The sequence below is a fragment of the Sus scrofa genome, chromosome 12 (assembly GCF_054392235.1).
Source record: "Sus scrofa isolate SSC_HxYL_T2T_F1_AM1 chromosome 12, Sscrofa_HxYL_maternal_Yorkshire_Landrace_v2.0, whole genome shotgun sequence".
In the NCBI taxonomy this organism is placed as follows: domain Eukaryota; kingdom Metazoa; phylum Chordata; class Mammalia; order Artiodactyla; family Suidae; genus Sus; species Sus scrofa.
This window is the reverse complement of record NC_139394.1, coordinates 59,253,459-59,268,678: the sequence shown is the minus strand read 5'-3', so window position 1 is coordinate 59,268,678 and position 15,220 is coordinate 59,253,459. Positions and strand designations below refer to the sequence as shown.

General features: G+C 59.7%; 1 protein-coding gene across 1 annotated transcript in view; it reads left to right on the top strand.

Moving 5' to 3' along the window:
- The window catches only part of PIK3R5 (phosphoinositide-3-kinase regulatory subunit 5), a gene marked incomplete at its 5' end in the record, with an annotated part of 68,171 nt that extends 53,535 nt beyond the window's left edge, over positions 1–14,636 (top strand). The window contains 14 exon segments of the mRNA NM_213851.1: positions 1,814–1,883; positions 4,941–5,115; positions 5,576–5,729; positions 6,388–6,471; positions 6,752–7,466; positions 7,579–7,741; positions 8,058–8,183; positions 8,687–8,812; positions 8,932–9,025; positions 9,233–9,309; positions 11,823–11,916; positions 12,022–12,104; positions 12,572–12,684; positions 12,846–14,636. Coding sequence (NP_999016.1) covers positions 1,814–1,883; positions 4,941–5,115; positions 5,576–5,729; positions 6,388–6,471; positions 6,752–7,466; positions 7,579–7,741; positions 8,058–8,183; positions 8,687–8,812; positions 8,932–9,025; positions 9,233–9,309; positions 11,823–11,916; positions 12,022–12,104; positions 12,572–12,684; positions 12,846–12,993 — 2,222 coding nt within the window. The 3' untranslated portion in view covers positions 12,994–14,636.
- Positions 14,637–15,220: the final 584 nt, after the last annotated feature.

Here is a 15,220-nt window from a genome sequence, read left to right as displayed (position 1 = left end):
ATTGCTGGATCCTTAACCCATTGAGCGAGGCCAGGGATCTAACCTGCCACCTCGCAGTTCCTAGTTGGATTCGTTAACAACTGAGCCACGACGGGAACTCCTCAAATAAATTCTAAAAAGTTAAGAAGGGAAGCTCATGTGGGTAAACAAGGCTCCACTGGGAAGGGTTCAGGTGGCTTTTGAACTTCATGTGGCCACCTGCCACCGGCCCCCACCGGCCATGACCTTGCCTGTATGAGGCGGCCCTTTCGATTTGCTACAAGTTAGTACCTGACACCGAATCACCTAGGCATGTGTTTCTTCAGCCCCTTGGGGCAGCCTTGATCTAGAAAGAAATCCAGTCACAGAAAGCTGTTCCCACCTGCTGAGGTGCCCAGGGCAGGGGGTGAAGGTCAAAGGGAGAAGCGCCCATCCTCCCCGTCCCGCTGCTCCCAGAGAAATGCAGGATCATTATCAAGACAAGCCAGGGAGGGGGGTTGATGGGTGTCTTTGGGAGAGGGGTCGAGAGTTTCATCTGAGGCTCTAGGATCCACTTGGGAACTGCTGGAATCTGGGCCTGGCCTGCGTCAACGGGGGCAGAAGTGGGAGTAGTGACGGGTCAGCAGGGTGTAGGTTACAATTAAATGCATTACATGGTAAAAGGAAAGTGAGGACGGGCCAGAAGAAGGCTTTGCTATGTATTTGTCTGGGACTTGGGGGCAGGGGGGCTGGGGGGCCTGGGCGGGCGGGGTACCAACTCCTCCAGCACTTTGTTGGGGGTTCAAGGGGCAATGAGGAGGCTTGTCTCTGTCATGCCTGTGAGTGGCCACCAGGTGGTGTCGTGAGTCCTGATAGTCACCAATGTTTCCGGGGCTTTCCAGTCAAAATCGGCATAACATTAACATCTAAACACGTGATCATTACCTACAAGACACAGCAAACAGAAGGCCCCACATCAAAGCAATTTGATCCAAAGTTGGAAGAGCATCCACTGGGGCTTTTCAGCCATTTACAAGTCATGGCCCTTCTGTTTGCAGCGGTCTGTAACCGCAGACTGGGCTTTGTGCTTCCCTGAGGAGCTGGCCTTCCCGCCCCCAGCCCACACCCAGTTCACAGCCAGCAGGGCCCCCCTGGAGATGTCCAAGCCCTGCCAGGGAGGCTGCCTGCCCCCCTGAGTCCCAGCCCCATCAGCGAGGCGAGGGAACTGCTGTCTGATGTCTTCACCGCCAGTGACACAGAACTGAATCCATACTGCGAAGGGTCTCTTTTCCAGCTACAGAACTGCATCTGGGTGCAGGAAAAAAGGGAAAACTTGGGTTCGTTCCTTCTCAGCACATTGGCAGCAGAGGAGATGAGAGGTGGATGAAGCCAGAGGGGAAGGCGGGGCGGGGGCTCAGCCTTAGGGAGGGACAAGGTGGCACAGCTGAGATCCCCTGAGGGTGTGTGGGAGGCAAGACGGGGATGCTGAGGGGAGGGGGGGGCTGGCTGGTGCCGGGCTGAGCTGAGGGGTGCCTGACACCAGGAAGGGGCCACGGTGACAGGAACCAAGACCAGCTAGACAGCAGGAGACACGACCGCTTCAAGGCCCTGCCCTCCTCCCAGGGTGCCTGGCCCCACCGTCTCTGAAGAGTGAAGCTTTGCGGGGCAGGTGGAGCCGAGCTGGGGCCTGGGAGTCAGACTCCCAGCTCTAATCTGCCCCTAGTTTTGATCCTCATTCCAAGCCCCCGCCCTGATTCTCCAGTGCTGGGCTCCTGCCAGGCGCAGGGCCATGGCTGCCGAAGGAGCAGATACACCTGTAACCTGTTTCTTTTTGTTTGTCTTTTTGTGGCCACAGGAATCTCCTACCAGCGACTGGTGAGGGCGGAGCAGGGCCTGTCCACAAGGAGTCACCGCAGCTCCACCGTGTGAGTGCTCTTGGGGAGGGAGGAATGGGGGTGTGTGCGAGATATTTGGGGCATCAGCTCATTTTTCTGGGCTAAGGATCTTCCATCAGATTCCTAAATGAGTCTGAGACTTAAAAAAAAAAAAAAAAAGTTAAAACCACCTGCCTTGATTGTGCCAAGTACTGAGGACGCATTACCTAACTTAACCCCAACTTTTCAGATGAGGCAACTGAGGATCAGAGAGGCCAAGCAACTTCCCCTAGGTCACACATCTAGTAAATGTCTGAGCCAGGATTTGAACCTTAGGCTTACTCAAAAGCCCGGGATTTTTCCATAATATCTTTCTGCCTGTTTTCCAAACTGTTTTGACCAGGACCTACAATTTAAAAAATGCATTTCATGTAATTGTATACATGTAAGGATAACTTGATCCCCTTGCTGTACAGTGGGAAAATTTTTAAAAAATGCATTTTACATGAAAGCCTGGCATACACACACGCACACGCACACAGATGAGACAAGTTTCAGGAAGTGAAACTCACCCTCTCCCAAGGATGAGCTCTGACCTATCCTGGTCTATTTCATTTAAAAGGCTGTTCTAGGGAGTTCCCCAGTGGCTCAGTGGGTTAAGGATCTGGCATTGCTGCTGCTGTGGCATAGGTTTGACCCTTGGCCCTGGAACTTCCACCTGATGTGGGCATAGCCCCCCCCAAAAAAAGCAATTCTGGTTGTGACTCCAGGAATTGATTTCGTTACCCATTCCTGGGTCCCTGCTTGCGTTTGGAACAGCATTAGAGAGGAAGCCTCCATTCTGAGGCCCTGCTGCAGGCCTCCAAGCACGTGGGGGCCCAGAGACCACAGCTCGGAAGCTCTGGTCACCCCAGCTCCTCCACTTCCTCAGCCCCAGGAACTCACAGCACATTCACTGAGCAAACATTTGTGGAGTTTTATCTTAGTAAAGACAAGCTAAAGAGCCAGGGGTAGATTTTGAGAGAAACAAAAAGAGCATAAAAAATGTCCCGTGATGTTGCTTTGGTAGGTAAGTGGGACCCCACTAGGGGCTGAGGCGGGTGGATGGAGGGTGACGCCAACACCTTTGTGGCGCTTCCTGAGCCCCGGGCACCGTTGAAACTATTCCTCCATCAGCCGGTCCTGCGAGCCCTGAGAGAAAGGTACTTTTTGGATGGGACTGAGGCTCAGAGAGACTCACAGGAGCTTAGAGCCGAGAGACGGTCTCACTCTGGTTACGGGTCCGCTGGGAACAAGCGTGCAGAGGAGGTGGAGGTGGTGAGGGCATGGGGGTGGCTGGCCTGGCCCTGTACACAGTGGCGCTCAATGTGTGTCCATGAGGGAATGAAGGGGGCTCAGAGAGGGACCGCTTACACAAGCCCACTCCCCTTTGCTTACAAACAGAGAAGCCAAAATGAGTTTCCCCCAAACCAGGGGGGCTCTGACAGAGCCTGGACCGAGGGCCAGCGTTAGGACAGCCACCCCCAGGGACCGGCAGGAAGGCCCCCTGCCTGGGGCGTCTTTGTGTGCTTTTAAACACAATGCGGATTGGAGTTCCCACCATGGCTCAGTGGTTGACGAATCCGACTAGGAACCACGAGGTTGGGGGTTCGATCCCTGGCCTCACTCAGTGGCTTAAGGATCTGGTGTTGCTGTGAGCTGTGGTGTAGGATGCAGATGCAGCTCGGATCCCGCGTTGCTGTGGCTCTGGTGTAGGCTGGCGGCTACAGCTCAGGGAACCTAGCCTGGGAACCTCCATATGCCGCGAGAGTGGCCCTAGAAAAGGCAAAAAGACAAAAAAAATAAATAAAATAAAAATTAAAAAATAAACACAATGCGGATTTTTGAGAGAGAGGGGAAGCAGGTGTGAGCAGTTTGTACTGAAGCCTTCGCAGGCATAATACCACGATGCCTTTGAGAAAATGCAGTGACAAGGTTGGCGTGGGTGACGAGAGAGCAGCCAGATGTAAACTGTTAACTGAGTGATTGACACTTCGGGGTTCACGATTCTCTTACAAATTTCATGTCTGAAATTTTCTGTAATGAAGACCCATAAACACTAGCATAAAGAGGGAGCCCAGGGGAGTTCCCACTGTGCCACAACTGGATGGGAGGTGCATCTTGGAAGCACTGGGATGCAGGTTCGATCCCTGGCCTGGCACAGAGGGTTGGGGGATCTGGCATTGCCACAAGTGTGGCTTGGGTCACAACTGGGATTCGGATCTGATCCCGGGCCCAGGAAATCCATATGTTACAGGAGGCCAAAAAAGAAAAAAAGGAAAAGAAAAGAGGGAGCCCAGGGCCCAATGGGAAGAGGTGGGGGTGGCTGGATGCACACGCCCTCCCCCAGCCGGATGCCAGCTTGTGTGATAGCTTTGGCAAGTTAGAAAGGGCATCCCCTGTGAGCAGAGGAATCAGGTACAGCCCTGACTTGGCTCCTCGGCCTCCAGGCAGACACTGCCTCACTGAAATTCCAGGCCCCACTGCACAAAGGCACATGGCTGCCCTGCTGTCCCCTCCCCAAAATGACCACCTGGCTTCAAGTCACCTCGCCTAAAATACAATCCTTTTTTGCATAATCTTTCATCTGATCAGATATCCTATAGGAAAAAAAATGTGTCATATAAAAATTAAGGTACCGAGTTCCCATTGTGGCTCAGTGGGTTAAGAACATGACTAGTATCCATGAGGATTTGGGTTTGCTCAGTGGGTTAAGAATCTGGCGTTTCCCATAAGCTGTGGTGTAGGTCGCAGACGCAGCTTGGATTAGGCGTTGCTGTGGCTGTGGCGTAGGCCGGCGGCTACAGCTCCTAGTCGACCCCTGGCCTGGGAACTTCCATGTCCTGTGGGTGTGGCTGGCCCTAAAAAAAAAAGACAAAAATTAAGGTAGAATTTATTTGTGAAAACTAAGTTTAATTTTTAAAAGGTCTTTGAAAGCGCCAGCTGAAAGCCACTCAAAAGCAGATCGTAAGCTTTCCCCTTGGAACTAGGACCCTTGACCCCTCTCCCCCAGCCTCAGTGTGGCTGCCCTCCACCCCAGTGCCCACAGCTGGTCCTCTGTGTCCCCAGCACGGTGCTCTTGCTGAACCCCGTGGAGGTGCAGGCTGAGTTCCTTGACGTGGCCGACAAGCTGAGCACACCAGGGCCCTCGCCGCACAGCGCCTACATCACCCTGCTCCTGCATGCCTTCCAGGCCACCTTTGGGGCCCACTGTGACCTCTCTGGTCTGCACCGCAGGTTGCAGGTATGTGCCTGGGGCCCTGGGCTCAACATCGCCCCCCTCTGGCAGAGCGCCTCTCTGAAGCCCAGTACACTGGCCTCCCTCACCCTGAGTGACATGGCCGGCCAGTCACGGGAGGTTCCTGTTATGCTAAGTCCCAGTCCAGGGGGGATGGCACCCTAGACAGTGGCCTCCGAGGACCCATGGGCTGGGTGGTAGAGGAACAAGTTTTAGAGAAGCTGGAAGCCCTGGGGTCCAGTCTGAGCTCTGACAGTTCAGCTGCATGGCCTTGGGCAGCCCCCTCCCCTCTGGGCCACAGAGGTGAGCTCTGGACCTTTCTTTCTGACCATTTCTGGAGCACAGGGGCTGAGCAGGAGGCCTGGCTCCCTGATCAGCAGGGGGTGGAGGCGGGCGGGGAGGGACTGGTCTGTGGGAGCCGGAGAAGTCGGATGGCAAGTCAGCCTGCCTCCCCCTGGGCTTTCAGTCCAAGACCCTGGCAGAGCTCGAGGCCATCTTCACGGAGACAGCCGAGGCACAGGAGCTGGCCTCAGGCATCGGGGATGCAGCTGAGGCCCGGCAGTGGCTCAGGACCAAGCTGCAGGCGGTGGGAGAGAAGGCCGGCTTCCCTGGTGTCTTAGGTGAGGCTCTGGGCGTGGGGCCCACCCCCATCCCCATCCCCGTCCCCGTCCCTGTCCCCATCCTCCCCACCCCCCATTCCAGCTCCCCAGGTGAGTCAGCCTGGTGGTTCTGCTCCACACAGCCATTCAGGGACCCAAGTTCTTTGGCAGCTCCTTGTTCCATCGTCCCCCCAGGGCACGGTTCCTGTCTGCAGGATTAGGGTTGGGCTGCCCCATGGCCACTGGGGAGGCTTGTGGGAGGAGGACAAAAGAGAGTGGGGCTTTGCCTTCACACTGAAGATGACGCAGAAGTGCAGGTACCCCTTGGAGCCACCTTAGTCACATGGCCCACCTTGCCGGACGGGTCCAGGAAAGGTCCCTTCTGCAAGTCTGTTCTAGAGGAAGGGAACCTGATGAGATGCTGCCCATTGTTCACCGGTTGGAACCGGAGCACAGAGGCTGCCTTGGCCCCATTCACACAGCTCACAAAAGGGCGTGGCATCTACAGGGCGCGCTTGAAGGAAGCCCTCTGGCTGCGAGCCAGGCAGCCCAGCTTCCAACTCGGCCTCGGCCCACCCGGCTGCATGTCCTGGGCTGGTCCTCTCCCAGCTCCGGCCTTTCCAATACGAGGGGCCTGGGCTGGCCCGTCTCAAGGCCTTTCCCTCCCTCGTTCCTCCAGACACCGCAAAACCTGGCAAGCTCCGCACCATCCCCATCCCGGTCGCCAGGTGCTACACCTACAGCTGGAACCAGGACAGCTTCGGTAAGCAGCCCGCTGGGGCTGGGGCTGGGGTCCCCCCAAAGGGCCGGGGCTCTAGCCCGGGGCAGCTGCCTGCCCCGCCCTCGACCTCGGCCCCGCCCCCGCCCTCCCACTGCGCAGGCTCAGAGCGGAGCAGGGGGCGGGGCTCCAAGTCCGGGGCTGGCCCTCAGCCCTCTTCTCCCCAAGGTCCTTCTGCTGGAGCCCATCTCCCCTCCCAAGGGTGCCCGGAAGGCGATCCCAGTGTCCGGACACCCAGAAGATGCCTCCCCTTGCTTCGCTGCAGACATCCTGCAGGAAATCCTGCTCAAGGAGCAGGAGCTGCTCCAGCCAGAGATCCTGGACGACGAGGAGGACGAGGACGAGGAGGACGAGGAAGAGGACTTGGACGCCGACGGCCACTGCGCGGAGAGGGACTCCGTGCTCTCCACCGGCTCGGCGGCCTCCCACGCCTCCACGCTGTCCCTGGCCTCGTCCCAGGCCTCGGGGCCCACGCTCTCCCGCCAGTTGCTGACCTCCTTCGTCTCGGGCCTCTCGGATGGCGTGGACAGCGGCTACATGGAGGACATCGAGGAGAGCGCCTACGAGCGGCCCCGGAGGCCTGGCGGCCACGAGCGCCGGGGCCACCGCCGGCCCGGGCAGAAGTTCAACAGGATCTATAAACTCTTCAAGAGCACCAGCCAGATGGTGCTGCGGAGGGACTCGCGCAGCCTGGAGGGCAGCCCGGACAGCGGCCCGCCCCTGCGTCGGGCCGGCAGCCTCTGCAGCCCCCTGGACAGCCCGACCCTGCCCCCGTCCCGGGCCCAGCGCTCCCGCTCGCTGCCCCAGCCCAAGCTCAGCCCCCAGCTGCCCGGCTGGCTCCTGGCCCCCGCCTCCCGCCACCAGCGCCGCCGCCCCTTCCTGAGCGGGGACGAGGACCCCAAGGCTTCCACGCTGCGTGTCGTGGTCTTCGGCTCGGATCGGATCTCGGGGAAGGTGGCCCGGGCTTACAGCAACCTGCGGTAAGAGCCGCTGCCCTGGGCACCAGGCTGGTGGCGCTGGTGGCATCTGGGCTTGAGGACCGGGGTCCCAGGGGGACCAAGGGCTCCCTTCTCACCACCTTCTTCTTAGCAGGCGGCTGGAGAACAACCGTCCTCTCCTCACACGGTTCTTCAAGCTACAGTTCTTCTACGTGCCTGTCAAGCGGAGCCGTGGGACAGGCACCCCCACCAGCCCAGCCCCTCGGAGCCAGACGCCCCCCCTCCCCACAGACGCCCCGAGGCACCCGGGCCCTGCAGTACGTCTCCAGCCCTGGGTGCAGTGGGTGGCAAAGGCCAGGAGATGAGAGCAGTTGCCTGAAGGGGCTGGTCAGATGTCACCCCTGGCAGCCACCCCTGTTCAGGGGGCACCTCGTCCAGCTCTGGGGAGCCATCTCTGCCCTGCACAGTGGGGAGGGGGGGTGCATTTTGCTCTGTGACATGGTCTGAAAGCAGTCAGACCTCTCCAAGGGCAGGGAGAAGCTCAGGGCGGGGCTGCAGGTGCCATCCAGGGCTGCGGAGCTAGGGGGGCAGTTGTCCCAGGTGGCAGGGAGTGACTCTCACCCATTGCCTCAGGAGCTGGGCGCCGCCCCCTGGGAGGAGAGCACCAATGACATCTCCCACTACCTCGGCATGCTCGACCCCTGGTACGAGCGAAACGTCCTGGGCCTCATGCACCTGCCTCCTGAAGTCCTGTGCCAGGTAGGTGCAGGGAGAGGCCCCCTGGCTGCAGGCACCCAGCCTCACCTCCAAGCCCCTAGTTTGGGGGTCCCGCTCGAGGCCCCCTTGGAGGAGCAGGGCTCACATGGAGTCGGGCACAGAGGGTGGGTGGAAGCAGGGCTGAGCTGAACCCAGGGCTCAGGGGGTCGGGGGCGGGGGGGAGCAGGGCTGGATCACCACGCTACTGGGAGGGGCCCCAGTAGGGTCCGGGCGTCTTAGGCTCCAGCCCCTTCCTCAACTCCCAGCTTGGCCAGGGGCCTCCCAGGAGGCTGGTGTGCCAGTGACGGAGCTAGAGGGCGGGCCGTGGGACCCTCCCTGACCACGGGCTTTCCTGCTCCCGTCTCACCATCGCCTTCCCTGGCCCTGCCTGCCGCTGGATCTCTCTCCTCGGTGTCTGCACCTCTGCCGCTCTTCCTCTCATCCGCCCTTTCTGTCTCGCTCTCTGCCCGCCTGTCCCTTGGGCTCCCCACCCCCACCCCCAGCAGTCCCTGAAGGCTGAGCCCCGGCCCCTGGAGGGCTCCCCTGCCCAGCTGCCCATCCTGGCGGACATGCTGCTCTACTACTGCCGCTTCGCTGCCCGGCCGGTGCTGCTGCAGGTCTATCAGACCGAGGTAAGGCCCGCCCCGCCGCCTCTGCCCCGGACTCGCTGCCGGGCCCCAGGCCTGTGCGGGAGGAGCCTGGGGGCCCCTCTGGGAGGTCCCCACTGAGCCCACGCTCCTGCCCTCTCCAGCTGACCTTCATCACCGGGGAGAAGACGACGGAGATCTTCATCCACTCCCTGGAGCTGGGCCACTCTGCTGCCACACGTGCCATCAAGGCTTCGGGTGGGTGCTGTCGGAGCCCCGGCAGCGGGGCTGGGGGTGGGGGTGCGCCCCGGAGGTGGGGCCCCTAGGGGCAGAGCTGGAGGGAGGAGGGGTCCCGGGGAGGTGGGGCAGGAGGGACAAGAAGGGGGCAGGGAGGCAGAGCCAGGGTCTGTGAGGACACTGCAAGGGAGAAGGAGCAAAGGGTCTGTCTGTCTGTGTGTGACACAGGTCCTGGCAGCAAGCGGCTGGGCATCGATGGTGACCGGGAGGCCGTCCCTCTAACACTACAGATAATTTACAGCAAGGTGAGAGTGCTGCTGCCCAGCCCCTCGAGAGCTGCCCCCCATGCCGCCCCCGCCAGCCTGGAAGGCTCTGTGGGCTCCCCAGGCCCTTGGGGGTGCTGAGAGGAGGGGAAGGGGAGGCAGCGGACCTTCCCCTCCCCCTCTGCCTCCAAAGCCTCCCCTCCCGCCCCCCCATCCCCCCCCCCGCCCCGGCCCCGGGGTCTCCCCGCTCCTGAATGTACTCAGCCTTTCCATGAAGTGCTGGGGCCTGGTTCCCACTGACCTACCTCCCAGGAGGGAACAGTGGGTCTCCTACAAAGGGACTTCTGTTTGGGGTCGGGCTGGGGATATGTGTGACATGGTCAGCTTTGAGGCCTGGAAACTCCCGGTGGTAGCTCTGTGTAGAATATTGGAGGGGTGCCCAGGGGGTGTAGGAAGGCCAAGTTGCAGGCTCCTGGGCTTGTCCAGGAGAGAAGTGTGGGCAGCCTCCACCGGGTGGAGAGAACTGGGAGCTCTGTGCCAATGACATGAGCAGCGGGGCTTAGGGGCGGGTTAGAAAAGGAGGGGTTCCCGTTGCGGCTCAGAGCCAGTTCGGGAAATTAGAAGCCTTCCTTGGGAAGAGCTGAACTCGACTAGTATCCACGAGGACTCGGATTGGATCCCTGGCCTCGCTCAGCGGGTTAAGGATCCACCATTGTCGTGAGCTGTGGTATGGGTCACAGATGTGGCTCAGATCCCTCGTTGCTGTGGCTGTGGTGTAGACCGGCAGCTGGAGCTCCCATTAGACCCCTAGCCTGGGAAGCTCCATGTGTCACGGGCGTGGCCCTAAATAGACCAGAAAACAAAAGCAAAGAAAAAGAAAAGGAGAGGCCCCATCATGAAAAAGTCTACAAATAACCAGTGCTGGAGAGGGTGTGAAGAAAAGGAAACCCTCCTACCTTGCTGGAGGGAATGTAAGTTGCTACAAGCACTTTGGGAAAAGGAAAGGAGATTCCTAAGAAAACTAAATACAGAATTTACGGTGTGATCCACCGTTCACTCTCCTGGGCATCTATCCGGATAAAACTCTAATTTGAAAAGATAATAATATCACTCAGCCATAAGAAAGAAGGAAATAATGCCATTTGCAGCAACAGGGAAGGGCCTAGAACTTACCCCCCCCCCTTTTTTTGTCACGTCCAGAGCATGCAGAAGTTTCTGGGCCAGGGACTGAACCTGAGCCATAGCAGGGACACGCCAAATCGTTTACCAGTAGGCCACCAGGGAACTCCTAGAAATTATCATACTAAGAAAATACATCAGAAAGAGAAAGACAAACACAACACGATATCACTTGTATGAGCGAGGCCAGGGATCAAATCGCCCCTAAGCCCTGCCACTTGTGTCATTCGCAAAAACATAACACAAGTGAACTTATCTGTGAAACAGAAACTGACGCACATACATAAGAGAACAAAGTCGTAGTTGTCAGGGGGTTTAGGGAAGGGAAGAATTGGGAATTTGGGCTTAGCAGAGGCATACTATTATATATCTGTGTGTGTGTGTGTGTGTATAATGCCATATATATGCTGTATATATATTATATTATATATATGCCATAAACAACAAGGTTCTACTGTAGAGGGCAGGGAACTCTTCGTTAATTTAACCTGTGCTCAACCATAACGGAAAAGACTGTGGAAAAGAATATATACACACTAACCGAATCCCTTTGCTGTGCAGCAGAAATTTACACAACATGGTAAATCAGCTATACGTCAGTAAAACTGCTGAAAAAAGAAAGAAAAGGAGAGGCCCAACCCAGGGGATTCCTGCCGTCTGCCCCTGGCGGGACCCCTTCCTCAGAAGCAGCCCAGTCCCAGCGGGAGGGAGACACAGAGGCGGGGTTCGAGGCGCCCTTGAGCCGGAGGCAGGAGTCAGAGCAGGCAGGGGCGCGTGGGCCTGGCTCCAAGGTCAAGTGTGAGGACAGGGCTGTGGGTGGTCAGGGAAGAAGGGCCTGAGCGAGGTTCCCCGGGGGAGAAAGTGGGCCTGAGAGAGCAGAGGCCCCAGGGGACGGGCTGAGACCTGCCTCTCGGGATGAGGGCAGAGGCGCAAAGCGAGCCCGAGCCAGCCTGGCGCTGAGCAAACCTGGAGCCCTGGAGAGGAGGCGTGGACAGCATGAAATTCTCCTGGAGGCCAGTAAGCTGAGGCCTGAGACATGCGTGTAGGTCTGGCAATGTGGAGGCCCCGGCTGAAAGGGACCTGTAGACAAGGACCCAAAGAGGGGGGCTGTGGCCTGGCTCTGCCCCGGACCCCCTGCCGTCGGGCCTGTCTCTTCCCCCGTCGGGGCTCCAAAGAGCCTCCCGGTACCCCCTGGCGGGGCTCCCAGCCATCGCCCCCTTCACCCTGGTCACAAGATTGACCCGCGGACCACACCCGGACCCGCGCCCCTCTCTGGAGCCAGGGAGGTCTCTGCAGGGCCCGGGGGGAGTTCGCGGAGAAGACAGCGGGCCCCCGGGGCCTGTGGCTGAGAGGGTCTGGCGTTGCTGCCTGTCCAGGGGGCCATCAGCGGCCGGAGTCGCTGGAGCAACATGGAAAAGCTCTGCACCTCTGTCAACCTCAGCAAGGCCTGCCGGCAGCAGGAGGAGCTAGGTGAGGGCGCGGCGGGCCCGGGGCTGCCAGGGGTGGCCGGGGGTTGGCAGGTGGCGCGCCCTGCCGGCGGGTCCTGAGCCTGGCCTGAGCCGCCCTGCCCTTCAGACTCCAGCACAGAGGCCCTGACGCTAAACCTGACAGAAGTGGTGAAAAGACAGACCCCTAAATCCAAGAAGGGCTTTAACCAGGTAAGGGCATCCCTCTCCTCCTCGCCACCTGCTGGGGAAACTTGGGGTGTGTGTGTGTGCATGTGGGGGTGTCAGGCGGCTGTGCTGGGCCTGGCCGGTGGGAGGGGAGGCAGGCGAGGGTGGGGTGGGGTGCACACTGTTGGGGTTCAGGGAGGAGGAGCCCCCTTAGACCTGTGGGAAGGGTCCGTGGTGGACGCAGGGGAGCCCCAAGTCCAAGGTCCAGCGGGCTCCGTGTCAGGGAACCCGGGGCTGTCCCGATGTGGTTTCTCCTCCCGAGACACTGGCTCCTTCCAGACCCAGGAAAGGTCAGAGAGGAGGCCCCTGGGCGCCTGCGGGCCCTGAGCGCTGGCAGCCCCACGCCAGCCCCACGCCCTGGCCCCAGCTGGGTGGTTCTGAGGGAAGAAGCCGCCAAGATCTGGCCCGGCTCTGGGGCCAGGGCTCCAGGGCTGACCTGGCCTTGCTTCCAGATCAGCACCTCGCAGATCAAAGTGGACAAGGTGCAGATCATCGGCTCTAACAGCTGCCCCTTTGCCGTGTGTCTGGACCAGGACGAGAGGAAGATCCTGCAGAGTGTCATCAGGTAGGAAAGGGAGGGCCCCCAGACCCAGCCTGGGAGAGCTGGAGGGATGGGGGGTCTGGAGAGAGCTGGGGGGGATTCGGAAGGATCTGGAGAGATGGGGGGGCCTGGAAGGAGCTGGAGGGAGGGGTGGCCTGGCCTGACACCACCGCGCCCCCCCCCAGGTGCGAGGTCTCGCCCTGCTACAAGCCTGAGAAGAGCAGCCTCTGCCCCCCACCCCAGAGGCCCTCCTACCCGCCAGCGCCGGCCACGCCCGACCTCTGCTCCCTGCTCTGCCTGCCCATCATGACTTTCAGCGGAGCTCTGCCCTAGCCGCCACCCTGCACCAGCCTGGACAGGGAGCCGGGGGGCAGCCTCCTCGGAGCCCCCTCCCCAGAAGACTGGCGGCTGAGAGGGTCGTGCTCCCTGTGGAGAACAGAGGGGCCGTGTACTGGGTCAGGGTCCCGCTGTGGGCCCTGCAGCAGCAAGAGCGGGGGCTGCTGGGGCCTCAGGGCTCTGTTTGGGCGAGAAGCAGGCATTAGGGAGAGGGCCTGGCCCCACGGCTCTCAGCTTCCTCACGGTAGCGGAGAGAGGGATGGGTGAGCTGACCTCAAGGCCCTGGCCTCCAGTGGGGTCCAGGATCCTTTCTGGAAGGAAGATCCGAGGCGCTGGTGCTCTGGGGTGTGGTGTAGGGCTCCCCCCCCAGCCCTGGGCCAGGCCCCCCCGTTACTTTGTCAGAGACTTGGGGATCCTGTGTCTGGAGGCTCAGTCCCCCTCCCTGGGGGTTCAAGCAGTGGAAGTATGGATGCGACTTTTCTGACGTTGGTGCCATCCCCGCCCCCACCTCACCCCCCCACACACACACCCCTTCTCTCTGTCAAGTTCCCTGGGTCTTCTGTGAAACAGCACTAACACTTGACCTGGCTGTGCCAGCACTTGGAACAGATGCTCCCTGGATCGAGAGCCTTGGGAGACAGGACAAGCTTAGGTTCGGTGGTGGCTCAGTTACCTTCTAGCGAAATGAGCAGAAGGAGGTGAATTGGCTCCTTCGAGGCTCCCCTACCTGGGCACTAAGATGGGGGGAATAAGGCCGCCTTAAAGGGTTGGGGTGATGTCGTCTGCAAAGCGCCTGGCCCAGTGGCCGGCTGGTAGCAGGTGCGGCCTCACCCTCTGGGCGTCGACTCCCTCGTGTGGCGGGAGGCTAAAAGGATGCCCTGCCCCCGTGATGCTGTCATTCCCTCCTTCCAATTCACTGATGAGGCAGGACCCAGACTGAGGGGGTGAGGGGCGCACAGTTCTACCTTTGAAGGAGGAAGTGCCTTGATCAGAGTAAGAGGAGGGTGGCCCAGGCGCCCCCAGCCGCCCCCTCCTCCTCTCCCAGGTTGGCCCCTGTGCCTCCCACTCCCATCTCACTCCTTGGGCTGGCGCACATCACGGGCACAGTCCTCCAGCCCCACAGTTCACTGGTGCCATGGCCCCTGGGTCGGTTCGCAGAGGATGGAGGATGCAGAGCTGTCCTCGAGGAGCTTGGGGTCTGATGGGGAAAACGGGTGATGGAACATGAGTGCCGAAGATTTAAAACTCCCAGGTTGCAGTGGTCGGAGAAGCCGGCCGCACACGCGGACTAGGGTGGTAGGGAGAGGGCAGGGCTTGGGGCCGGGATTTGGACTAGGAGAGGCGGGGGAGGTAACCAGAGAAGCAGACAGTTGTATCCCGCACAGACCTCCCCGCCCCTCCCCTCCTGCTCTGGCTCCATCTGCTTCAAAGGGTCTGGGCTTTAGGAGCCCGTGGTGCCCAGCGCAGCGTACTCAGGACTCGAGAGACGCGGACCGTGCCAGTTCCCACCCTGTGCCACTCCAGGCCCCAGGGAGGGGTTTGCAATATACCCTCAACGTTTTTGTGTGTGTGGTAAGGTCGTCCTAGGACCCAAAATGGAATTTAACGTTATTGTCAAATAAAACTTGATTTGTCTTGGATTGAAGGACCTGCTAATTGCATAGATCACATATGTCAGTTCCCGCAGAGCGGAAAGATTTCTCGGGGGATTGCTTTGTTTATCTTCTTGTAATTCTCCTCTCTACAGAAAACACTTTTCTGCTGAGATATTCCGTATAGATCTCATCACGCTGCCCAGAGGAACGGAAGTGTGCTCGGTGCTGGCCCTCGGGGGGCGCTATTTCTAGACTTGGCTCACGGGGAGGGAGAGAAAAGAAGGTGGAGGGATGGAGGAGGACCCCTGTCATCTGGGAGGAGTAGGCGGGCACCCGGGTCCCGGCAGAACTGCTGGAGATGGAGGAAGAGGGACCCGTGAGAGGTTGTACTCTGTATCGGCCAGCTGATGCAAATAGAAAAGCACACCGAACACTCGATGGATGAAAACTATGATCATTTCATTCTTGCTCGTGCATCTGTAGGACATTGATTTAGGTGGGGCTCAGAGGGCTGTGGCTCTGAGGTGCAGGTTGGGTTCAGGTCTGCCCTCTGGGTCCCTCAGGCACCTTGGGCCAGCGTGTTAGCCCAAGAGGGGTAAGCAGAGACATGTGATGCCACCTAGGGCCTG